This window comes from Panthera pardus, unplaced genomic scaffold (assembly GCF_024362965.1).
Source record: "Panthera pardus isolate Hobbes unplaced genomic scaffold, ASM2436296v1 HiC_scaffold_16, whole genome shotgun sequence".
Lineage (NCBI taxonomy): Eukaryota > Metazoa > Chordata > Mammalia > Carnivora > Felidae > Panthera > Panthera pardus.
The window spans coordinates 147,608,603-147,635,625 of NW_026526721.1; the positions used below are offsets into that span (position 1 = coordinate 147,608,603).

Genomic DNA, 27,023 nt, shown 5'->3' on the forward strand with positions numbered 1-27,023 from the left:
CTTTTGCTACCCAAAATCTCCACAGTTTTATAAACCCCTTAACAACAAACCACCCTGAGTACCCCTTGCTCTGCTCTGAAGTGACCAGCACTTCTCTCCTACGGAGGTGAGCAGCCACCTACAAGTCTGGTTAGAACACACCCTGGAACTTCTCTATGTTGTCCTCCTATAGTCCTCTTTATGCCTGTTAAAATATAAGGCTTTTTGTTTCAAGCTTGACTCGCCTACATTATCTTTTCTTCACTTTTTATAATTACCATGACCAATGATAGTGGCCAGTGACAAACACTGTTCTCCAGAGCTCTGTAGGTCTTCCTACTCCACGGCTGTACATAAGGTCCCACACACTAAGCAAAGGGAGACCAGTGTAACCACCACGCCATCGTTCTATCCATAGCTGATGAAGACTGCTGCCTAATTTAGACAAATGAGCCCGAAGTTTCTTTGCAGCACCTTTCAGACTGATGAAAATTAGGCAATTAGCAAACTATCTCCTTGAGGGGCAAGACAATGTTTGCACAGAAATCATTCCACATATTCAAAAACTTAGGATCAACCTACAAACACTGTCTTCCTTTTATGCCCACATTTTCATGCCAAAATGTTTACTTTACCTATGAGAATGGGTAGGTATCTTATAAACCGAAAAGGAAAGATAGAACTAACTCAAGGTGAATAGCAAATAAAACTAGAACCAAGGCCTCCTGATAGCTAGATTAGTGGCTCTAACCCAGAAAAATAGTTATTTAATACAAAGCTATAAACCACCCTAATTAATCTTTTTAATGACTACTTCATACAATACCTTCTTTATCTCTTCAATGAGTATATACAAAAACAATGAAAATAAGAGCAGAATTAACAGACTGTTACTAACAGCCAAAGGAAAAGAAAAATGTTTCCCTGTGTGTCATTTCATCTTAGCATTATACATACAAGGAAAATGTTGGTCTAGAGGATCACATCCTTTTCTCCTCTAAGACTTTATAATTCTATAGCTTTTATTATGGTTTCTTTCTAGTGTTTGGCTCCAACAAATAAATAATAAAGGACAAAGTGACTAAATACTGAGTTAACTGGGTTACCACTTTGGTCCCAGGTCTTTGAATTTCTTCAAAAATACTTCAACATGAACAGACCGTTATTTCCTTAGTGATTCATGGGGACGGTGCTATATATCATCTCTTCCATGTTTCTTGAGCAGTATTATTCCAAAAAGAATCAGTTTTATTCTATTTAAACCCTCCAAAGCAAAATCTTTGTGACTAACACAGTAACAGACATAGGCAGTAACTGCAAAAATCACAAATAGTTTTAAAGAAGAAAATGCGAATTTTATCAGATATATAACTGTTCCATCCAAAGGAAGCAATATATGCACAATCATGTTTAACAAAAATGATGTATGCCTTAAGAAGGGGAAGTTTTAAATGCGTAAATAATAAAGACAATAGTTACTGCACAAAGCACAAGAATCTTTGAGGAACATTTTGCAAATACTCACACTAACAGCACCAAATTTACTCCTTAGGAATTACAAAGTAGATTTAAAATATGAGCTACAAATGCAATTTTGCAAGGATGCATTACAAGTTCTTAGTAAGCTTATGAGACTGGAACCATATAGGGAGTCGTTGGCATTTTACCACCATTGTCACACCACCCTTTCTTGTTCAGAATGCAGAAGAGCTGCTCAAGGTGCCAAAGGGCAGAGCTGTGGTGAGAGGGAGGGGTGTAGCTGCCGCCCTTGGGGAGCTGGCAGCTAGCCCTGCTACCACCAACCCTCGCAGCCCCACCTCTTAGAGTGATTGTCTGCGACGGTTTACACAACTTGAAGATAGTAAGTTCTTTTTTTTTTTTTTTTTTTTTTTTTTTTTTTTTTTTTTACTACTTCCAACTCCAAAAGGATTTGGACTTGCAAGACAGATTTTCAAACATTTCTCTTTTACGGACCATTATCTCCATCTTCCCTTTCTATAAAAGCAAGGAAGTGCTTTGTATAGAAAGGTGAATGTTAGTTTTATTTTATCCTTCAACACATGGGGAACTGGCAGTTTTAGCCAGCATAAAAAAAGCACATGCCACAAAAATTTCTTTAAAAAAAAAGATAAGGATCTTTTTTTTGTATGTGCAAAAACACTAAATTTGCTTCCAAGATTGCTTTTAACTGCAAATTCATTTCCATGAGTAAATTTCAAACTAAAAATAGAAAATTTTCTTTCAACACAAATTCACAGTGATTTTACTGCCATCTACAGTTAATTATGAAAAGAAGCTTAAAAATTTTAATCCTAATTCATGGATGTCAAAATTTTCATTTGGCATTCTTTGTCAAAAATAGCAGTCCAATGTAAAATTAAACTAGGTAGAAACAGCAATGGCCTTAATTTTGTTTGATACTAAGCATTCCTAGAAATGACTTAAGGATGTACTGAAGTACATAGAAACAAAATACTCTATATTTTTTTGAAGGGAGAACCTCAGACACTGGATTGTAATTAATGTATGCACCAGTTTTTACATTCTAACTGGTATGTGGCAATGGGAAGAAGCTGGTGCTGCCTGATAAATTTGCATGTACTGATATAAAAAAGGAAATCTAAAAGAAACTTTAGAGCCCTCAGATGGTAGCTTCTTGACCAATGAATCATTAGTTTATCATGTTCACAGTTCAGATAAGCTTAAAAATGGAAAATGGGAAACCTCAATCAAAGAGTAAACAGTTTTATATTAAATTACTATAAAAGAAGGTTTTCAAAATATTTCCAACTGATTTTTTTTTTTTTTTTTTTTTGGGGGGCCCTTAAGAAGGTTAAGGATAGAAACATGATCTAGTAGAGAAGTCTTAATAACTACTGCTCTATGGGATCAAAACATGATCTAGGAACAAATGGTTTTGGTCCTCCTTTCCTGCACAGCTCCAAGCACTGTCATCTTCCATCAGCTTTCCATTTTTAGGACATTCTTAGAAATAGAATGCCCCTTATCTGAACTTTTATCAGATCATGTTGGAAATCTATTTTGCAGACAACTTTAAAATGTGAGATTTATTTTACATGAATAATTTACTCCTTTAAAGACAGGGAAGCGCCATTCACACTCATCCATTCAGAAAGATGACAAAAACTTTCTCTGGTAAACTGTGAATAAAATATTTCTCCAACATAGGTAGCACAACTCTAGAGATTTACTTCCAATCAAAAGCATTGAACTTCATGCTAGTCAATTATCTTTCTTATTTTATATCCTGGGATTATAATAAAAATAGGTTTTAGAGTAGCTTTAGATTAGAATATATAACTACAAGTATGCCAAAGGGCTTTCAGATGAGAAGTAAGTAAGGTTTTGGTTGTGCATGCACATACATGAAAAGTTGTTTATTTTTTTAAAAAGCAAATTCGGCATTCGGAAGTTTCCTGAGTGATAATCTCATAAATTTTGGTCGAAATGACAGCAATATTGGGTTAATTCAATTATGTATAGAGATCTCAGAAGATTTAAGATTTCTACAATGCTGATGCAACAGCAAATCACTCGTCTCTATACAATATCAGAAAATAATGGCACCTCTCTCCAATGAACTCAAAGAGCATCATTAAGAGAAAAAGCCACCATACAATGGTTTACTCAAAGCAACTACTTTCCAGGCCAAGAGGACATCTACTCCTAGGCCATGAACAACTTTTAAATGTTGACCAATGGTTTATGTTCCAATCTAGTTTTAGCAAACTGAGCCCCCAAATTTGCTAAGTAGAAGCCAATTTCTTTTCTTAAGATGACAACATATTTTGAAAATAATGTACATCTTCAAGTTACATCTCGTAAGTACCGTTCTTCAAATGCAGGATATATGCTGAAAGCTGAGGCGGCTGTTAGAGCTTACCAGTTTCTGTAACATTAGAAATTAATAATAAAGCCCAAGTTGACAGAATTCTAGCATTAAACTTGGTTTAACTATACCATCTTTCTCATGAACAGCGCTTCTCTGTTTAAGAAAAGCTCATCTCTGAATTATGCCTACTCACATGAAAAACTGGGAACCATTGGTATGTTTCCCTCGATTTGCCATTGACAAAAGGAACGCTCTGTCATGTTTGAGAATAAAGTTTTCATCTGTTTGAAGAAAACACAAATTCGTCAGTCTCCAATTATAAGCCACTTTTAAAGTGTAATGTTCACAGTAATAAATAGAAAGCAAAGGATGAAATTCCTCTTCTGGTCAGTACAGATACTTGTCTGAATATTTAGAAAAAAATTTTTACAACTAATCAAAAAACAAAAGCATAAAAAGATCAAAGATACTACTTAAAGCCTTGAGGAAAAGAACATATATTTAATACTTTATACAAACAGCCTTAGAACAGTCACTTTTAGTAGTAACATAGTTTGGCTACATGATATGTGAACTATGACTTTCAGGGAAAACTAGTAAAGAAATTTTAGAAAAATCTCTACAGTAAAGCTCATTTCCTTCAAATTTCCAATTATCCTACTTAATGCACTAAACATGGGAGAAGTTTAATAATCTTATGCACTTAGTTTCTATATGGTAAATTTATTACTCAACTGTACTAAAGCTAGACTACGAGAGCAAAAAACAAAAATTACAGAACTTAAGTTGTAAGAATATGCCTAAATTAAATCAAGTATATAGATTCCTAACAACAGGATAAAAAATTACCTAAGGAAGAAAATCCTATAAAAACAAAAACTTAAAGGGCGAAACATAGTTTTAAGATACATAAGTATCTGCCGCAGGGAACAACCACATTCAAGCGGCCTACAACATCAGTCTCAAATTGCTACAAGCTGAGAGAACCAGCTAATGAGCTGCTTCCTACTGGTTCAAAGGAAAAACTGCCATAAAGATCACTCAGAGAGGATTTTAATTCCAGCAGAAATATCTTGAAAACGAATTTAAATTTCCGTTTAACATTCATACAAACAAACCTTTCTTTAGAACAAACAGAAACATAGAAAACTTTAAAAAATGATTACCTTGGGAACAGGCTTCTGAAAAAGAGTGGTAATCCATTTTCCCCCAAAAGAAATATAAAAGACTATTATAACGCTGAAGCTATCATGGCATTAAAATCTAATCAGATTGGATCCCATTATCAATCTCTGCAACTGACTTTTCTAAGGCTTTTTGGGGCAAATGCAATAGTTAGACTTATGCAAATACTACTACTGTAGGAATAAAATACAATCATATAATTCTAGTACACAAAAGAAAACATACAAACCTTTGAGAAAGTAGGAAATACCAACTTTTATTCAAAGAAATTGTTTGGTTTAGGGGGAAAAAAGCACAACTAGATTTTTTTTCCCTGATGTAGAACTAAGAGCCCATTGTGAAAAGAAAAAAAGATACAGATGCACGTATGAAATAGTATACAGAATTTTCCAAGTCTTCAAGCAATATAAGAAATCCAGCCACAACCTGACCCAGGCTGTCCATACACTTATTAGGAAGGGTGCAAGGGAACAGAATTGGAGTTTGTGTTACTGAGCTTCGTTCTCTTACCTTTTCATTTTGCAAAAGACCACATTCTCTATAAACAAAAGAATATGTTGACAGTTTTAGGCAGGAAGATAGGAGTTTTCATGTATATAGTTGCCTAACCTCCATGCTGAAAGTCATGTTTAACCATAAAGTTAGCCTTAATTAATCTTGTCAATTAAAAGTTACATATTACAATATAATTTATCCCCAAGTTCATGCAAATAAAGTCTTTTCATGCAGCATTAGTTTCATGCAAAAAGTGAACTATAAGTAAACCTCTCCTCATTAAAAGTACATGATCAAATTTGCTTTAACATCAGAACTGAAACAAAAGACCATAAAATATTAAGCCTTACCTTTAAAATATCCACCATAAATTGATTCTCCACCTTTTCCATTACCTGCAAATAATGACCTATATTAAGTCATAATGACAATTTAAAATATACTAATACATATAAATTACTTCTTATGCTTTCAATTTACTAAAGAAACTAACAACTTGTAATTGCTATAATCAAAATTCTACAAATCCTCAATTAACCTCATCTTTGAATATAAGTGCAAAAAAGTCCAGTACTGTTATAATAAATATTATTAAAAATTATCTCCAGGGGCACCTGGGTGGCTCAATCAGTTGAGCATCCAACTTTGGCTCAGGTCATGATCTTGTGGTTCACGAGTTCAAGCCCCGCGTCGGGCTCTGGGCTGACAGCTCAGAGCCTAGAGCCTGGAGCATGCTTCAGATTCTGTCTCCCTCTCTCTTCCCTTCCCCTGCTCATTGAGCTCTCTTTCTCTCTCTCTCAAAAGCAAATAAAAATAAAAATAAAAAAAATAAACTAGCTCCATAACCCATTTATTTCAAAAAGTAATCATACCAACAAAATTCGGGAAGAATAAAAATAATCCACAAGTACTTGGTATTCATTGTAAGAGAATTCACCAAAAATCTGTAATATTATTAAAAGTACATAAAAACAAAATAAAGTGGCTTAGTATTTCGCTTTTCATACATTTTTTGCTCTACAACATTCACTCATCCCACATCTATTCACTGACCACTTAATATTTACATCATACTGTGATACAATATTTACAATTAACAGTATGAGACACATAAGAAACCGATTATTAAAAGCGTAACTTTTAGCTCTACCTTCGCTGAAGTCCCCACCCTGAATCATAAAGTTTTTAACCACACGATGGAATGTGGAACCTTTATAACATAACTTCTTCCCAGTTGTTTTCCCAAGGCCTTTCTCTCCTGGAAAACAAAGAAATGATGTTTAGCTACAAGTGTATCTGTCCATGGAAATTAGTCCAAATTAGTCCTTTGTGAAATCCCTCCTGTGTGCTGGCACTGTAAGAGACACAAGACACAGGGTGACGACGGAATACACACATGGGTTCCAAAAGTAAGTATCAAGCAGCATATAACTGTTAAATTGTGTGGCAGTGACTCTATATGCTATAGGAGAAAAGCAGATTAGAAATGCTTATCGCTCCTCCAAGAGAGAGCGGTGAAGGAGTTGGTACGAACACTGTATATGTACGTAAGTGTATCCAAGCACACACTTAAAAATCTTAATTTGCTATTTTAAAATAACATCATAGATGTTTTTCCTATTTTCATTAAAAAATATATATAAACTCAACTATAAATAACAAAGAACAACTGCATTATGTTTTGCCTATCTTCTCAGCCTAAATTTCTTAGAAATCGGGAATGCTAAATTTGTTCAAAATACTGAAATTTAGAATTTTGAACTACAGTGTTTAGAGATGATTTAATTACATGCAGTAGTACTTTCTTTTTCACTTTTGAGACCATTTCTTTGTCCTCTCTTCAAGAAATATTTCCCTGATTTCCTACCAGTGAAAATAGTGTTTTTTAACGTGCTAAACTCATTTTACAGCCCATTACTTTTTAAGGAAAACATCTATTCTGTTAAGCAAGATAAAACTGTAAGTCATGACTTCTCATCAGAAATGATTTAACAATTCATTTACCTGAGCATAGGCAAAGGAAGTTTTTGCATGTTTTTGGACATATGTCTGAGAAGAGCTGAAACATAATGCGACCAACTGAAATAAAACACATTAAAAAAAACAAAGGTAAGCAAGATGATTAAATAGGTCATTTTATTTTATATGGGAGAAAACACAAATAATCAAACTGAATCAACAAACTGAAAAGTCCATTTTTGTAACTTAATTTTTCAAAAGGCTTAACGGGAAAAAATTTAATAGAGCAACACCAACTAACAAGAATTCTACTCTATTTGTTAGCGCTAGAACTCATATGCAGCCCACGTGGCTTCAGCCCGAAAACTGTAGGATCTCAAGTGTTCAAGTGTTGTAAAGGGGCTTCATATTATTAGATCCCTTTTAGTACAGTCTCCTATCTAAACACCATTAGTCTGCTTTAAAATATTCTCAATAATAGTTGTCTAATCTATGCTTGAGCCCCTCTAGTGATGAGAGCACATCATCATAAGACACTCATTCTGGCCCATACTGTTAGAAGAAGGTTCTTCTGCCCTCTGGATCTAGCTTTCTACCTTTATGCAAGAACCACTTAGAACCAACTTCCTGAACTGCCATCTTGGTTATGGTTCCTAAAAGATACCAAAAACACACAAAACAGACAGAAAAAAAAATACAATACACAGGAAATGAGAAGGAACAAGCTTACAAATTTGATTTAACTATACCACGGGGAAGTACTTCACAAACTATTTAGTCTCAGGACTTCTTCAAACTCTTAAATAAAATTATTGAGCTTTTACAATGTGGGTTATATCTATTGCTATTTACTATATTATAAATTAAAACTCTGAAATTCTTAAAAGACAAGAATATAAAGCATACATTCCATCAGCTGTCAGAGTGGTGAGATCATTATGTATTGTATATCTGGAAAATTTGACTTGTGAATGAGAGTACAACAGGCAAATTGTATTACTACCAAAGTAGTTTTGCTTTACAGACCTGAAAGGTTCTCAAATAGAGTAAAAAATATTTTGATTTACAATCACTTTCCCGAGTCCCCTTTCCTTTTTATTCTACACAGTCTTTTCCATTATGAATGAACACTTTTATTTAATCAAAGGGATTTACAGAATAAATCAAAATTAACTGTGGACCAAATGTTAAGTTGTCTTCAGCACAGATGCACACTGATTGGAATCACTCTGTACCACTAAGATTTGAATTTATTCCTGGCCATGTCAGTCAGTTTCTCGGAGGACAAAACAAAGCTACAAACTACCTCGTAACAGACACCCTTAAGGGATAAAAAGTGGGATTAATGGCATTACATAAGACTTTCTTGTGTCAACACTCTGCTTATCGCTTCAGTGGAGCCAAATTTTAAAGCAATTTCAAAACGTTCTAGCTCATCTTTACATCTAAAGGAATGAAGAAAAAGATAGGGAATTAGAATTTTTTTAATGCATGTAATATCAGTAATAATACCACTCTTTGTATTTACATGGAAATATTTTGCTAGTGTAATAAAAATATTTTCAATCTTCATAAATCCCTGGGAAATAGCTGACTAGGTTGGTGACAAGTCAGTTCAAAACCATCTAGCTTTGCGGACTAGAACATAGATTTCTGGAATCCCTGTAAAATAGTTACTTTCCAGGATAAAAGATATAATCAAAACATTCAAAAACTTAGCTTTTTCTTTTAGGACTATAGTAACTTCAACATCAAGTTTCTTTTTTTCAAAACCTTTGATGCTTCCAAATGAAAGCCAGTAAAAGTTTCAAATGTTTCTAGTTCCTCCTTTACAGATGATTAAGAGTTATGAACCCTCGAGTGGTATAATACATATGAAAACAGTTAAATGTGATTACATTTCCAGGTCTAATATTCAGAGAGGGATAGCAAACGACAATGATGTTTCTAAAAAACCACTCACCTCTAAATATCTTACCCTCTAACTTGATGAAGAAAAAAAAAATTCTATTCACTTCTCAATCTCATGGGACAGGGTCTAAGTTAGAGCTGAAGTTTTGGTTCCTTTATGGCATTATGTTGTTAAGAGTAAATGAAAGGGGTGCCTGGGTGGCTCAGTCGGTTGAGTGTTCGACTCTTGGTTTTGGCTCAGGTCATGATCTCACAGTTTGTGAGTTCAAGCCCTGCATCAGGCTCCACTCTGATGGTGCAGAGCTTGCTTAGAATTCTCTCTCTCTCTCTCTCTCTCTCTCTCTCTCTCTCTCCGCCCCTCCCCTGCTCACTATCTCTCTCTATCAAAATAAATAAATAAATTTAGGGGCACTTGGGTGGCTCAGTTGGTTAAGCATCCGACTTCAGCTCAGGTCATGATCTTGGGTTCATGAGTTCGAGCCCCATGTCAGGCTCTGTGCTAACAGCTCAGAGCCTGGAGCCTGCTTCATGTTCTGTGTCTCCCTTTCTTTCTGCCCCTCTCCCACTCGTACTCTCTCTCTCTCAGAAATAAACATTAAAAAAATTTTTTTAATAAATAAACTTAAAAAAAAAGAGTAAAAAAAAATAGAACAAAACCAAATTCTTTTGGGGATGCCTAGCTGGTTCAGTCAGAGGAGCATATGACTCTTGATCTTGGGGTTGTGAGTTCAAGCTCCACAATGGGTATAGAAATTACTTAAAAATAAATACATAAACTTAAAACCAAACTGTTTTGGCTTCACTACCAGGCTGCCAGGTTAAAAACACTGCCAAACCCAGAAAAATAACTTAAAAATCCACAGAAAGAACAGATTAACCCAATCGGGCATGCAAGACATGAGAAAGGCTATGGACATTCAGTCACACTGGCTGAGACTGCCTTCTTAGTTTAAAATGTCTGCATACGTGGGGCACCTGGGTGGCGTAGCAGTTAAGAATCCGACTCAATTTCTGCTCAGGTCATGATCTCACAGTTCAGGAGTTCGGGCCTCACGGTGAGCTCCATGCTGACAGTGCTGAGCCTGCTTGGGATTCTCTCTCTCCCTCTCTCTCTCTGCCCCTCCCCCAGTCTTTCTCTCAAAATAAATACATAAACTTAAAAAAATAAATAAATAAACACTGGCTACACACAGGAAGGGCCAAGCAAGACACACCTAAGTCATGTTGTAATCCTGATGTGGCCACTAGATGGCAGCAACACAATCAGCAAGTACTTGTAATATGACTATAACAAACCTCACCTTTCAATAATATCATTGTTTCTTGTTCTCAGAAACAGCTGCACTGGAATTACAGGTATAGTAGTGAAAAAGGAGACATATATCATAGACATGAAAGATACAGTAGTTGAAAAAGTGAGCACTGGTTGGGAAAAAATATTTAGCAGATGGTACACTGCACAAGGCAAAGAATATCACATATACAATTACAAGTAAGAGATGAGGATAAGAACAAAGGTATGAACGGGTCGCAGGGGTTAGGCAGAGAGCAAAATCTAAGAGGAAATTAAAGAATGGATATACCACTTCAACAAAATCAGGCCATTTATCCATTTAACTGAGATCCTCCCCAGGTGTCAGGTGGTCCAATAGTAGGTAAGACACAGTGCCTGTTTGGGGGAGCTCTTGTCTTAGCTGGGAATGACAGATACAAATTCTTACACAATGGAGTGAGCCGTCAATAGTATGAACAAAATGCACTTATATCCACCCTAGGCCTGACTGATGCATGTGAGGGCAGAGGGATAGGGACCAGGTCTGTTTACTCCCCACTTTATCCCCACTGATTTGTACAGAGTCTGGCACAAAATAAGTACACAATAAATACTTGAATAAAAACAATAAAAACACTTGAAACCAAAACTATTCAAAGATAGAACCTAACAAAATATAAATGAACAAACACCTAAATACACAGATAAAAAGTATTCATTACACGAGGAAAAGTTTTTACAAGTGGAACAACATCAAGACATTGCTTAATAAAAGCTATTTTCAGAGACATACAGGAAAAGACTTCTTCTAGCATTCAGGCGGTAGAATCATGTCACCTACAGGGAAGAGAAATGAGGCTGACTGCAGACACTTTACTTTAGAAACTGGAGACAACAGAACACTGCCTACCATCTCACACAGACTAATGGGCTGTGAACACAGAATTCTATACATAGCAAAGGAAATACAATCATTAGATTTCATCCTGAAAAATCTATTTGAAATATAAGCCTAAGATAGGACTCAAAGAACAAATGAGAAACGGTTAGTGGGAAAAGAGTGATACTGAGCACTAAATCCATTACAACACAGAATCAAACCTAAACAACTATGGTAGGTATGGTTACAAAATAAAATATAAATGTTTCAGCTATTGGGAAACAAAGTAGGTGTTGGTAAAATTTCTTTTGGCTATTTTTAGGAACCTTCTAAAAATATTTTCTTTTGAATAGGTAATGTTTTTCATGATTCAAAAATCCAACAGTGGAAAAAACATAAAGAATGAGAAATCTTATTCGTACTTCTGTCAACAGGTAATCACTTTCAATATCATGTGTGTGCTTCCAGTGTCTCTCTTCAAACACACAGGCAAATAGTGATATATTCTTATTTTTCTTGTTTGACAAAGTAGCGTTAACTGCTGAAAGTAGTCATCTTAAAAGTTCTCACCACAAGAAAAAAAACCTTAACTCTGTGTGGTGATGGATATTAACAAGACTTCCTACAGTGATCATTTCACAATACATACATATATCTGATCATTATGCGTAGACCTGAAACTAAGATGTTAGATATCAATTTTTTTTTAAGTTTATTTATTTTGTGAGAGAAACAGAGAGCAAGCACACATGGGAGAGGCAGACAGAGAGGGAGAGACATGGGAGAGGCAGACAGAGGGAGAGGGAGAATCCCAAGCAGGTTCCACACTGTCAGCACGGAGCCTGATGCGGGGCTTGAACCTATGAACTGTGACATCATGACCTGAGCCCAAATCAAGAGTTGGATGCTTAACCAACTCAGTAACCCAGGCGCCCCATATGTCAATTATATCTCAATTTTAACATGAATAAAAATGAGCAATTCCTTGGTTAAAAAAATAGGTAGCATGTTATGCATACTGTGCCATACTCTATTTTACTCTCTTAATGAATATACCATGAAGATACATTAAACATTTTTCAAGTTACTATGGAGGCGCAATCCACAGTAAAAAGCTATAAACAAAGAAAAGGAAACAGCACAAAAACACAAGATTTCAGATAAAACCAAAAAGCTCTCTAATTTTTTAGGCACATGGAGCTTTTTTCATGACAGGTCAACTAACACCCAGCTAAAAATATCCTGCAGACAGTACCAGCAAAAACTCAAGAGAATTTATTGGCTTGTGTAGTTAGTTGACAAGGATATGGGCTGAGATCAGAGAACCAAAGAACTGTAGGAACCAGGATGTCAGGGAATGAGGCCAGGGAATGGCAGAGTTGCCAGGTTTCAAAAGGCCAAAAAATACTGAATAGCACCTCTTTGTCCTGTTCAATGCACACAGCCCTAAATGTTTTCACTAATGATTAGATACATTACTCACTCAAATGAAGAAAGAAAAGTAATAAACAAACCTAACAAAGATTTTAATAAAAGTATAAGAAAAAATTAATAAATCAGAAAATAAAAATATTAGACATGGGGCACCAGGGTGGCTCAGTTGGTTAGACATCTGACTTCAGCTCAGGTCATTATCTCACAGTCCATCGGTTCGAGCCCCGCATCAGGCTCTGTGCTGACAGCTCAGAGCCTGGAGCCTGTTTCAGATTCTGTGTCTCCCTCTCGCTCTCTGCTCCTCCCCCGCTATGTTCTGTCTCTCTCAAAAATAAACAAACATTGGGAATGAAAGCTGGTGCAGCCACTCTGGAAAACAGTATGGAGGTTCCTCAAAACACTAAAAATAGAACTACCCTATGACCCAGCAATTGCACTACTAGGCATTTATCCATGGGATACAGGTGTGCTGTTTCAAAGGGACACATGCACCCCCATGTTTATAGCAGCACTATCACAAAAGCCAAAGTATGGAAAGAGCCCAAATATCCATCGATGGATGAATGGATAAAGAAAATGTGGTATGTATGTGTGTGTGTGTGTGTGTGTGTGTGTGTGTGTATATATGTATATATATATACACACACACACACACACACACACACACATATATATATATGGAGTATTACTCAGCAATCAAAAAGTTGCCATTTGCAACTATGTGGATGGAACTGGAGGGTATTATGCTAAGCGAAATTAGTCAGAGAAAGACAAAAATCATATAACAAAAGTCATATGAAGACTTTAAGAGACAAAACAGATGAACATAAAGGAAGGGAAACAAAAATAATATAAAAACAGGGAGGGGGACAAAACAGAAGAGACTCATAAATATGGAGAACAAACTGAGGGTTACTGGAGTGGTTTTGGGAGGGGGGATGGGCTAAATGGGTAAGGGGCACTAAGGAATCTACTCCTGAAATCACTGTTGCACTATATGCTAACTAATTTGGATGTAAATTTAAAAAAAATAAAAAATAAAATAAAATAAATAAAATAAAATAAAATTAAGTAAAATAAAAAACTAAGTGGCCCATTGGGAAGACTGGGTGGCTCGGTCCAAAAAAAGAAAAAAAAAAAAGTGTGTATGTGTCTGTTTATATACAAAACTGATATTAAAATAATGTTAAATGTAGGTATTAAATCATATTGGTTATATTTTCTTCTATAAATAATTGTTTCTTGCATTTTAAGAATGAATAAATTTTAGATCAAAATAAAATAAAATCAGTCATTTAACTTATATGTTCACTTTTTCTTTTGCAGAGAGGGTTATTTTATACTCTGTAAATAAATAAACATACATCAATGTTTTCCTCATTAAAAAAAATAAACAAACATTAAAAAAAAGTATTAGACTTGATAAATTCCAAAGCTGGCTCTTTTGGAGGAAAAATAAGGGACACTAAATTGTAGGAAAAAATTGTAAGAAGGTATGGATTACAACTTCACGCTGATGGAGACTAAAAAACAGAGCCAAGAAAGAAACAAAATGCTGGTAAGTATACATCCAAAAGAGTGCTGTTAAATAACTCTTGAGATTAAAATGTAACGCCATCTCAACTGTTTCAGAGCACAGCAAAAGATGAAAAGCTTAACAAACTTTATGAAGCAAATTAAATTGATACCAAAGCCTGAGAAAGATGACATAAACAAACTTGAAAACTCTCTATATATCAATCTCATTTTTTAAAAGGTACTATCCTGAGACAGAAACCAAAAGAGCATTTGATGAAGGTAAAAAAAAAAAAAAAAAAAAAAAGTGGGGAGGGGAGAATAAATGTGAGAGAGAGCAAGCGAGCACGAGCAGAGGACAGGAACAGAGGGAGAAAGACTCTTTAGCAGGCTCCACACTCAGCACGGAGCTCGATGGGGGCTCGATCCCACGACCCTGGGATCGTGACCTAAAATCAAGAGTCGGATGTTCAACAGACTGGGCCACCCAGGCACCCTGAACATTCATCCCTTAACATAAGCACAAAAATTCTCAGACACCCTTCAAATCAAGAGACAGCATTATGTTTAGTGGTGGAACATTAGGACAGCACTAATGTCATTAAAGTAAGGGACAAGTCAAAAGTGCTTGTTTGGACTTCAAGCTGTATTACAAAGCTATGATCATCAAGACAGTATGGTGCTGGCAGAAAAACAGACACTCAGATCAGTGGAACCCAGAAATGGACCCACAGACATATGGCCAACTAATCTTTGACAAAGCAGGGAAGAATATCCAATGGAATAAAGACAGTCTCTTCAGCAAGTGGTGCTGGGAAAGCTGGACAGCGACATGTAGAAGAATGAACCTGGACCACTTTCTTACACCATACACAAAAATAAACTCAAATTGGATGAAGGACCTAAATGTAAGACAGGAAACCATCAAAATCCTCGAGGAGAAAGCAGGCAAAAACCTCTTTGATCTTGGCCGCAACAACTTCTGAACACGTCTCCAGAGGCAAGGGAAACAAAAGCAAAAATGAACTATTGGGACCTCATCAAAATAAAAAGCTTCTGCACAGCAAAGGAAACAATCAGCAAAACTAAAAGGCAATCGATGGAATGGGAAAAGATACTCACAAACGACATATCAGATAAAGGGTTAGTATCCAAAATCTATAAAGAACCTATCAAAAACTCAACACACAAAAAACAAATAATCCAGTGAAGAAATAAGCTAAAGACACGAATAGATACTTCTCCAAAGTAGACGCCCAGATGGCCAACAGACACATGAAACGATGCTTACCATCACTCATCATCAGGGAAATACAAATCAAAACCACAATGAGATACGACCTCACACCTGTCAGAATGGCTAACATTAACAATTCAGGCAACAACAGATGTTGGCGAGGATGTGGAGAGAGAGGATCTCTTTTGCATTGTTGGTGGCAATGCAAGCTGGTGCAGCCACTCTGGAAAACAGTATGGAGGTTCCTCAAAAAACTAAAAATAGAACTACCCTACGACCCAGCAATTGCACTATTAGGCATTTATCCCCAGGATACAGGTGTGGTGTTTTGAAGGGACACATGCACCCCAATGTTTCTAGCAGCTCTATCAACAATAGCCAAAGTGTGGAAAGAGCCCAAATGTCCACTGATGGATGAATGGATAAAGAAGATGTGGTATATATATACAATGGAGTATTACTCGGCAATCAAAAAGAATGAAATCTTGCCATTTGCAACTATGTGGATGGAACTGGAGGGTATTATGCTAAGCGAAATTAGTCAGAGAAAGACAAATATTGTATGACTTCACTCATATGAGGACTTTAAGAGACAAAACAGATGAACATAAGGGAAGGGGAACAAAAATAATATAAAAACAGGGAGGGGGACAAAACAGAAGAGACTCATAAATACGGAGAACAGACTGAGGGTGGCTGGAGGGGTTGTGGGAGGGGGGATGGGCTGAATGGGTAAGGGGCATTAAGGAATCTACTCCTGAAATCATTGTTTTACTATATGCTAACTAATTTGGATGTAAATTTTAAAAAATAAAAACTAAAATTAAATTAAAAAGGTGCTTGTTATCATCACTATTGTTTAATGCTGTTCTAGAAATTCTAGGCCATGCAGTAGACAAGAGAACCATATGGGAAGTATACATATCAAAAAGAGCAAATTCATCATTATTTGAAAGACATAGCTGTACATCTAGAAAACCTAAAAGAACCAACTGAAATATTAATGGAGACACTGAAATTGTTAATATTTCTTATGATCAGTAAGAACTAGTAAAAAAGATAACAATTCAAATCATATTCACAACACCAACAAAAAACATTCTAGCTACTTAGCCGTAAGAGTGTAGGACCTATAAAAACTACAAACCTCTGAGAAGCATAAAGGCAATCTGAATAAAAGGAGACGTAACTTATTCTTAGACAGGAAAACTCAAAATTGCAAATGTGTCCAATTTTCCCTAAAGTAAAATATAGTCATTTAATTGCAACCCCCCCCCCAAAGTATTAAGATTTCTGGAGATATTTAACAAAATTATCTGAAGGTTATCTGAATGAACACGCAATGCCCTTCTCCCCATCAACTTTTTATTGAAAAAAATTTTTAAATCTATAAAGATGCTTTGCCATGTTAACTTTACTCCTACCACTCTACACATAATTTTCTTCTGGTTCAAACCGAAAATTATAGATGTTGTAATGCTTCAGCCTAATTACTTCGCTATATACTCCCAAAGAACAAAGATATTCTGTACTTTACCCCAATACCATTGTCACAACATGTTAACAGTGATTAACGCTACAGTCTAATAATAGTCAATATTCATATTTACCCAACTGGTTCCACAATGCCCTTTATACCTCTTTTTTAAATCTGGGAGTCTAACCAAAGATTATGCATTGATTTGGTTGTCATGCTTTGGTCTCTTTTAATCTAAAACATCCCCCCCCCCCTTTTTTTTTGCATCCCATCAGGAAGCACATGTCAGTCTGACCCATTACCGGTAATGCTGAAGTATTATATTAGCCAATCTCTCAGCTGTAAATGTACTTCCCCCCATTTTTAAATTAATAAATGGAATGATATTTTGAAACTTATGTGCATACTATGTTCTATAACAACTTTTCACCCAATAGTTTGGCCACTAATGATCCTCTTCCGAACCAATCATACTGAGGGTTGCAAAATGTTTCTTCTAATTCCATCATTTCATTTGTATTTACCCAGCTTGAATTCTTCTGTTAAGAGCTTCACCCATCCACCCAATGTCAAGAGTGACAGAGTAACAAGACAAAGCTTGAGTCCCTGACATCATCAGCCTTGATCTGCTGACTGGCTGGGAGCTGTGTAAGAGAAAATTTGTCTTAAATCTAAGTCACTGTTATTTATCAGCCTTTATGTTTAGCAACCATTGCCATCATATACTCTAACAAATACAGATACTTCCATATGATAGTAAACTATATAACCACTACAAGTGATTACATAAAGCTTAATTTACTGAAGTGGAAAAAAGTTGAGAACATGCTGTTTAACAGAAAAAGGCAGGGCCAGAATAGAATGGAGGTTATACCATTTTTAAAAATTGTGTATGGGGGCGCCTGAGCGTCCGACTTCGGCTCAAGTCATGATCTCGCAGCTCGTGAGTTTGAGCCCCACGTCAGGCTCTGTGCTGACAGCTCGGAGCCTGGAGACTGCTTCGGATTCTGTGGCTCCCTCTCTCTCTGCCCCAACCCACTCACATTCTGTCTCTGTCTCTCTCAAAAATAAATAAACATTAAAAAAAAATTAAAAATTATGTATGAACCATTATACAGAATTAAGAGGTTCAGAAAAGGTTAGTTGTGATTATTATCTCTGCATGGCAGGATTTTAAGACAGGTTTAACTTTTTAAATATTATTGGTGTTTTTTATAATGAGCATGCACTATTTTTACTAACAGAAAAAACAATGAAGCCCTTTTCAGCTTAAAATGTGCCAAACACATGCAATAAGAGTTCAGTTCACACGGTTTAGAACTTGTGAATTAACTTTACTGATTGTAATATTCCTTTCTTTCCCTAATGTGTCGTTCATAAACACTGGCAATCTCTATCTTAAATCTTACATGTTTAGAAAATCATCTTCAGGGTGAGAGGGAGGGGAAAGTGGGTGATGGGCACTGAGGAGGGCACCTGTTGGGATGAGCACTGGGTGTTGTATGGAAACCAATTTGACAATAAATTTCATATTAAAATAAATAAACAAAAATAAAAATAAAAAATAAACAATCATCTTCAAATTTGTGGTTAGGAATATGGAAAATGTTTTCTAACAGAAACAATGTTGTAAGTGGCGATTAAGTTCTCAGGACAGCCAAGAAAGCCTACCTGATCCATGATACTGATGCAATCAAGCAAATAACTAACAGTATTAGCTAAAATTCTAGAAAGGGAGGAAAAGGTAAAAGGAGTTTTTCATTCCTTCCAGTATACAATGACAATGGAAGATACAGTTGGGAAATACTTTTGTTTTTTTGTTTAAGAATTCCCTACTGCCATATCTATCTTCCTTCCTATCTTAGGTGCTCCACTCCCCAGCCAACAAATATCCTAATGCTGCCCTACTCAGCACTCTCCTCAAATCTAATCTGCTCCTCCAGGAATTTCATAATACTAAACCCTAGGTTTTACACAGCAGCCATGGTATAATGGGCAAGAAAGAAAACCCAGGCTAGAGCCCTGGCTTTCACAGTTACTAGCTATAGGATCTTGGCTGGATCAATTAGCCCCTCTGAGACACTCCTCATCTCTAAAATGGGTATAAATCTTACATCATAATGCTGTATGGACTAAGACACCTTAAAAATATATGGTATTATTATCATAGCCAAGATTATTACTCTGTTTTCAAACACAGTTGGCTACTAATAATGTAACTTATCGAAGGCCACCTACATAGAAATGAGCAAAGCCAGAACCAGAGCCTGGTCTTCTGAGTCCTCGTCCAATGCTCTTTCCAATACATATACTCAGCTGTCTTCCCTGGCTGTAACATCACCGACTTCCCCTTGCCCCAGACAACTCCCAGAGTGGCTCTCTCATCAAACAATTTAGAAGAAAGCAGTCTTGGGGCACCTGGGAGGCTCGGTCGGTTAAACATCTGACTCTTGACTTCGGCTCAGGTCATAATCTCACGGTTCATGAGACGGTGCCCTGAGTTGGCTCCGCACTGACAGCACACGGCCTGCTTGAGATTCTCTCTCTGCCCCTCCCCCACTCACATGTGCTCCCTCTCTCAAAATAAATAAACACGCATTATAAAAAAGAAGAAGAAAGCAGTCTTGCTGCATAAGTTCAGGTTACGTATAAAAACAAACCTTCCCAGAGATGATAGCATTCTTCAACAGGGGATGCTTATGTACCCAGAACTGCAGTTGGTATGGAAAGGTCATATGGAAACTTTCAGGCTCTCTGGGAAAGGTAACTGTTTTGGGGCAGAAGCTACATACCATCGGTTTATTTCTGCTTTTCACAGTCTCCTTCTTCGACTCCCGGAACTAGACTTCTAAAAAAACATGAAGTTTTTCCGGTGGTGACAACAGCTAGGTAAGACCAGGGAGGCAGAGACAAGAGCAGCAGCTATAGTAGTTCACGCTGTCTGGGTCATTTCCAAACTACCAGTGTCACTGCAGTTCTGTGATGAAAATGTCAGGGTCTTCATATTAATCTACATTACCTATAAGGATCCCTTCCTAGAGCTTAATTTAGGAACGTTAACTCTTACCTTTCCCCCTTCATGTGGGGTACCCAACCTGAATAGAGAGAATCTACCCTTTTTAGCCCCTCTACTCACACATGACTTAAGAATCAAGCTTCGGGGCGCCTGCATGGCTCAGTCGGTTGAGTGTCCGACTCCAGCTCAGGTCATGATCTCACGGTTGGGTTTGTAAGTTCGAGCCCCAGGTCAGGCTCTGTGTTGACAGCTCAGAGGCTGGAGCCTGCTTCGGATTCTGTGTCTCCCTCTCTCTTTGCCCCTCTCTTGCTCACACTCTGTCTCTCAAAAATAAACATTTTTTAAAAATTAAAAAAAAAAAAAAAAAAAAAGAATCAGCTTCAATGATTTGTACAAAAATTCAAGATCCCACTATATAGCACTCTAAAGACATAGTCCCCTGAAGCACAATGAAACTACAATAGGGTTCTACCTGTGGCAAGGCTTACATAGTAAGGCATTCACAGTAGAGCACAGCAATTTTTGAGATAACTTTGAAAGCATTATCTCAATTCTAGATAATTCTGTTACCTAAGTCTTCCCCTTTTTAGCCTGAGCTTTCTTCCGGCTATCTAAAGAAATCTTTTTAGTTTCCATCTGCTTTTATTCCCAGTAGGATAACTGTTTACTGAACACCTGACCATCTGTGTTAAGTGCTATGTTCTATCAAGGATTTAGGCTGAAAGATATATATTCTGGAAAGCTTTTAAGACTTTATGTAAATGATGTGCAAATCATAACTGTAAAGAATTGTACTGGACAGCTGGTTCATACCACTAATGTCAGAATTCCCTTTGCAACAACACTGACAGATGAAAACCAACAAAAGTAGAAAAACAACAGAAAAGTACAGGAATTCAATGGGGGGATAGGAGGTGGGAGTTAGACAAGAAACAGCCATCTTATGTTAAAAGTAGAAAAGGGAAAAAAAAAAGTTAGTATATTTCACTTGGGATTTCTGAGGCAGAGAAAGGGGAGGGAAAGGAAGGTGCGAAGAAGTCAACTTACTCCTCTCAAAGTCCCCATGAAAACCCTTACGTGTCTGCCTTCAAAACCATCCAGTCAGGCCTGGATTGGGATTCTCCAGGCCAAATTTCTTAAAAAAATAAATAAATAAAAAATAAACAAACCACACCAAACCCTCTTGCTTACAGAAACCTGAAACAAGCCTTTTCACTACAACGTGAACAAAAAGGCTTAATCTACAAAGATCTGTCTAAACAATACCTCAATATGAAAGCTGTACTTAACTCAGTGCACATGCTCATATTCATGCACGTTATAATTAAAGCAACATAAAAACAGTTATGTCACTGTGCTAGATGCAGATTGAGAGTCTGCTCTGCAAATAACACGACAGAATTTAAAGAAACACTGCATTATCAATAATCGTATATAAAAACAACTGTTTCTATGGGAAAATGAGAGTTGGGGGACAAAGGAATGTGGGGTTGCAGTAAGAATGATTTTTTTTGTTAGAGGAGTATCACTAACAAAGGCATGCTTTTAGCTATAAGGGTTTATTATAAAACTTAAACATCACTGTGGAAATCCTACAATTGATCACCTCACTCTCCCCCCTTCTCCCAGCACTATCACTAACATAACTCTTCTTGTGGTCTTTCAGATTAGTCAGGACGGACAAGAATAACTTAGAAGAGCAGTGCTGCCCAACTGCCCTTGCCTCAACACAACTAGTGCCTCACCTTGTTATCTGATCGTTATAAACAAACAGTTGCCTGTGTTCTATTAAAACTAAAACTATGCTCCATAATTAACCAATGCCATCACAATAAACTCATGTTACAAAAACACAATCTGTAAGACAGCTGGTTCTATTATTTTATTAGTCTTCCCAACAACCTTACTACACAGGCACTAATACACTGGAGTCCTATTTAGTTTGTGAGTATATAAAAAGGGAAAAAATCATCTAAACAGTGCAGACCACTGCCTCCAGTCAGTCTATTAATGAGTTTAGGACCAGGGCGAGGTTGACATGGCAGACGCAACCTCCTGTTCCCTCAGTATATACCAGATCCCCACGTGCCCCACTCTCAAAGGAGAAATTCTATTGAGTGTGAGTCTAAAGTTTAAAGGGTAATTCTGAATATAAGCAAGTTTTGCTGTGCTATCTTCAGAATCACATTAAGACAAAACTGATAGTATTTCCATTCTATAAAGAGGTCAAGCGGCTTGTGCAAGATCACAAGTTGTACTCCGTTTTCAGTTCAATTTCTTGAATCCATGTGAATCGTAAGCAATAAAGTAAAAACTCCAACTTCAACTATTTACCCATTTCTTTCTTTTTTTTTTTTTTTTTTTTTTTACCAATTTTGATGTATTGCCCAGGTTTTATGATATTGCTCTGAGGCCCACATAAAAATTCCAAAGTTGAACATTCCTCTAAAGAAATACCCTGGTTATCACTTTTGAAAACAAACTTCAAGCCTCTGACAAATAAAAAATGTAATGTTCTACTTAAAAATGAGGGAAGGGCACTGTATTCCTCTAAAATGTCAATGTCACAAAAGAAACAAAAAAGGTATAAAAATGGAGGATAGGGGTGCCTGGGTGGCTCAGTCAGTTAAGTGTCTGACTCTGGCTTTCAGCTCAGGTCATGATCTCAGTTCGTCAGATCAAGCTCCATATCAGACTCTGCGTTGTTGGTGCAGAGCCTGCTTGGGATTCTCTTTGCCTCTTTTCTAATCTCACCTGGGCGCAGGCTCTGTATCAAAAAAGGTAAATAAACATTTTTTTTAAAAAAAGAAGGATAAAGTGACATGACAGCTGAATGTAATATGTGATGCTAGATTAGATTTTGTATTGGAAGAGAAAAAATGCTGTAATTGACATTTTAGGCCAAATCACAAAAATGGAAGGAATACATAGATGGCAGATTAAAGTTATCACATCAATGCAAATTTATAAAGTTGATAACTACACTGTAGTTAAGAAATATCTCTATTCTTAACAAATATGCTAAATAAAAGAGTAAAGAGCCACGATGTAGGTAACTTACCCTGAGATGGTTCAGAAAAAAATTATATGTGCAGAGGGAGCAAATGGTATAAAATATAACAGGTGATTCTAGGTAAAGGATAAATGGATGATTTTTACTATTTTTATTTTTCAACTTCTTACAAATATGAAATTATAGCCAAACAAAAAGTTCAAAACATCTCTAGGTAAAGCCCAATGCTTGCATTCCATGAAAGCATGTGCCTAGAACAATAGTTCTCAAACTGTTTGGTCTCAGAACCCCTCTATATTCTTTAAAAAAAAAAATCTTTTTATGTTTATTTATTTTTGAGACAGAGAGAAACAGAGCATGAGTGGGGGAGGGGCAGAGCAAGAGGGAGACATAGAATCCAAAGCAGGCTCCAGGCTCTGAGCTGTCAGCACAAAGCCCAATGTGGGGCTCAAACCCATGAACCATGAGATCATGACCTGAGCTCAAGTCAGATGCTTAACCAACTGAGCCACCCAGGTGCTCCAGACCCCTCTATATTCTTAACAATTATTGAGGATCTTAAAGACCTTTTATATGGGTTTATATTTACTGATAATTTACCACATTAGAAAGTAAAATGGAGAAATTTTAAAAAATATTAATCAATTTTCAATAAAATAAACTCATTACATGCTAACACAAATATTTTTAATAATTTATACTTCCAAAAATGAACAAAAAGTTTTCAAGTGTCATGGTTTTACATTTTTGCAAATGTAACTAATGTCTGGTGCGGCAGAAGACAGGTTTTCCTGACTGCTCCTGCATTGCATCTGTTGTGTCATCACGTGTCCCGTAACCTGTGGGAAACCACTGCACACTGACAGGATGCAAGTGAACAAATGGGTGTCTGATACCCCGGAGCTTCATGAAAACATCTTGCAAGCATAAGAGACTCTTAAAAACTGAGAACAAACTGAGGGTTGATGGGTTTGGGAGGGAGGGAGGGAGGGGGTGGGCGGGTGATGGGTATTGAGGAGGGCACCTTTTGGGAGGAGCACTGGGTGCTGTATGGAAACCAATTTGACAATAAATTTCATATGTTGAAAAAAAAAAGTGAAAACATCTTGCAATTTGAAAACAAATGGACTACACCATTTTACTACTATGATGTAGTATAACTATAATTTAAGATATCTTATGTAGACATTGATATAAAGGGATCACAAGTTTTAACCTCACCTTAACCATAAAGAAACACCCTCCAAAGGTGATAATCAAAGGCCAAATCTCAGTCAGAGGTGGCTACTAAAAATACTTTTACTATCTTTATCTCTCACCAACCAGAGGCCTTAGAATTAGCAACATAAACGTTAGAAATGGGTTTTTATTGGCCATGTTCAGAATTAGTGATATAGAGACTGAATAAAAATATTTGGAGATAATCCATGCCCTTGCGTTAACAGGACAAATGAATCTGGAGGGTCACCCTTTGGAGTAGAACCTGAGGCTAGGTCCACCAAAAAAGTCCTGAGTCTAGCCATGAGTTTAGAGTATTGGTGTCTGATAAACATTTGCGTGACAATTTTCAGGAGCAGGAATCTTTCACATAAAGAGTTCTTGGAGCACTGAAAAAAAAACAGAATTGGGACTTCATCAAACTTACAGAACTTCTTATGTGTGGGGATACTTGCTTGCTAATGTCTATGCGTTGGCAAAATGTGACTTTGGGGGTAGCCTGGTAGCAAGATTGTGACAAAGGCAATGTATGGCCTGCACCTAACTCATTGGCGACTCCCCAATATGTACTTTAAAAAAACCCTAATGGCCATTCTTGACTAACCTAGCTTAAATCAGTTTACTAATAGATATCTAAAACACAGTTACTTGGGCTCCCAATTTCTTGGTACCGGGATCTGAATAAAAAGGCAAGCTCCTGAGGCACCAAACAAGAAAAAAACAAGATTACTATTTCATGCCCCCCTAGGATGTTCTCACTAACAACCCTAGAGAATTAACATTTAACCAGAGAAGGGTGAGTCTGTCAGAAAAATGAAGTTGTCAATGAGGATTTCATATATATGTATTTCCAAAGTGGGTATCACATTTCATTCAAAAAGCTTATGTCTTCAGAAAACATGAACGTATTTGTAAAGACAATAAAAATGACTGGCTAATTTCTATTCGTTAACATCTTTAGAAATTTATGAGGAATTCTAGATTCAGACTTCCTTATAAGGAAGTCTGGATGGAACAAATATATTCCACCCTAACTTTCTTACTGAATGCAACTCAACTAAAAAACCTTGGACAGGAAGCATGGAACAGTTACCTAAGCACTAATAAAAATAAATGGAAGCAGACAGACTTGGAAGTAACACAAAAGCCCACCGAATCGGTAATGGATTTTGTTTTCCTACCTTATCTCATGACCTGGAACCAAAAGAAACCCAGAACTGCGCTCTGGGTACAGAAAAGAGCTCTGAGGAAAGCCCTCTATTTCTAGTCTAGGGAGCAGGAAAGAGGACTCCTACAGATCACAGTGAATAGGGGAAATCTCATTTTCCGTCTGTTTTTCCCACTCTGTCCTGTTTTAACTCCTAGGCAATTCCACAGTGATAGTAGCCTTAGAGCAGTGGTGACCAAGCAAGCATATAAAACTTCAAAGGGGTTGGGGTGCCTGGGTGGTTCAGTCGGTTAGGCGGCTGACTTCGGCTCAAGTCATGATCTCACAGTTCATGAGTTCAAGCCCTGAGTCAGGCTCTGTGCTGACAGCTCAAAGCCTGGAGCCTGCTTCAGATTCTGTCTCCATCTCTCTGCCCCTGTCCTGCTCATGCTCTGTCTCTCTCTCTGTCTCTCTCTCTCTCTCAAATATAAGAAAAAAAATAAAACATAAAAAAGATTTTAAACTTCAAGGGAGGTAAATCTTGCTGACTAGAGGAACTGTGTTCCCAAAGGATAAGAATCCTTGCTGCTTTTATCTTTTTTTTAAAGCTGATTTCTTTTGAGAGAGAGAGAGCACATGTGGTGGAGGGGCAGAGAGAGAGGGAGAGAGAGATTCCCAAGCAGGCTCCACACCAGCAGTGCAGAGCACGATGCGGGACTCAAACTCAACAACCAAGAGACCATGACCTGAGCTGAAACCAAGAGTTGGACACTTAACCGGCTGATCCATCCAGACTGAGCCACCCAGGTGCCCCTTTGCTGCTTTTACTCTCTATTCTCTTGCCACTTAGCCTCAGAGACAGACACAATCATAAGAAGTACATGGGAGAGTAAGGAAACTAAAACTCGAGCTTTCTGGCCAGATGACCAAAAAAGGGAGTCCTTAAGGGCCAAAACGTGTTGAGGAAATCTCAAAGAGGGAGCTCCCTCAAGAAAACCGTCCCATAAGGTACGAACTCCAGGGCTTATCCATGCATTATGCATGTGTGGAACTGACTCTAAACAGCAGAAGGTGGTTGCAGGCTGACTGCCTACTACAATATCATCATCATCATCACCACCAATAACAACAACAGTGAGCATTCTCCACAAGAATTAAGCTACACTCAGGGCCATGTCCGGGATACAATTCAACATTTATCTACATTTAAAGAACCATGAAAAGTCTCATAACCCATAAGGGAAAAGACAAAAACAGAAACTCCACAATGATACAGATGTTAGAAACCTGTTACACAAAGACTTTAAAGCAGCTATTACAATCATACTACATTAAGTACAAATGAAAGGAAAAACAGAAACTCTCAAGCAAAAACAAGGAAAATTTAAAACCAAATACAATTGCCAAATTAAAAATTCACTAGGTGAGTTC

General features: G+C 36.9%; 1 protein-coding gene across 7 annotated transcripts in view; it reads right to left on the reverse strand.

Annotated features, from left to right (window-relative positions):
- NKTR (natural killer cell triggering receptor) overlaps positions 1-27,023 on the reverse strand; it is a 62,376-nt gene that overhangs the window by 26,810 nt on the left and 8,543 nt on the right. For 5 of the 7 annotated variants that reach the window (XM_019418841.2, XM_053903926.1, XM_019418840.2 and 2 more), the window contains exons 3-6: positions 7,517-7,591; positions 6,663-6,770; positions 5,863-5,907; positions 4,026-4,113 (exon numbers count right to left, since the gene is read on the reverse strand). In XM_019418841.2, coding sequence (XP_019274386.2) covers positions 4,026-4,113; positions 5,863-5,907; positions 6,663-6,770; positions 7,517-7,591 — 316 coding nt within the window. Of the gene's footprint in view, positions 1-2,798; positions 4,114-5,527; positions 5,556-5,862; positions 5,908-6,662; positions 6,771-7,516; positions 7,592-27,023 lie in introns of those variants that run through there. The other 2 variants (XM_019418847.2, XM_019418843.2) reach the window with 2 other exon arrangements.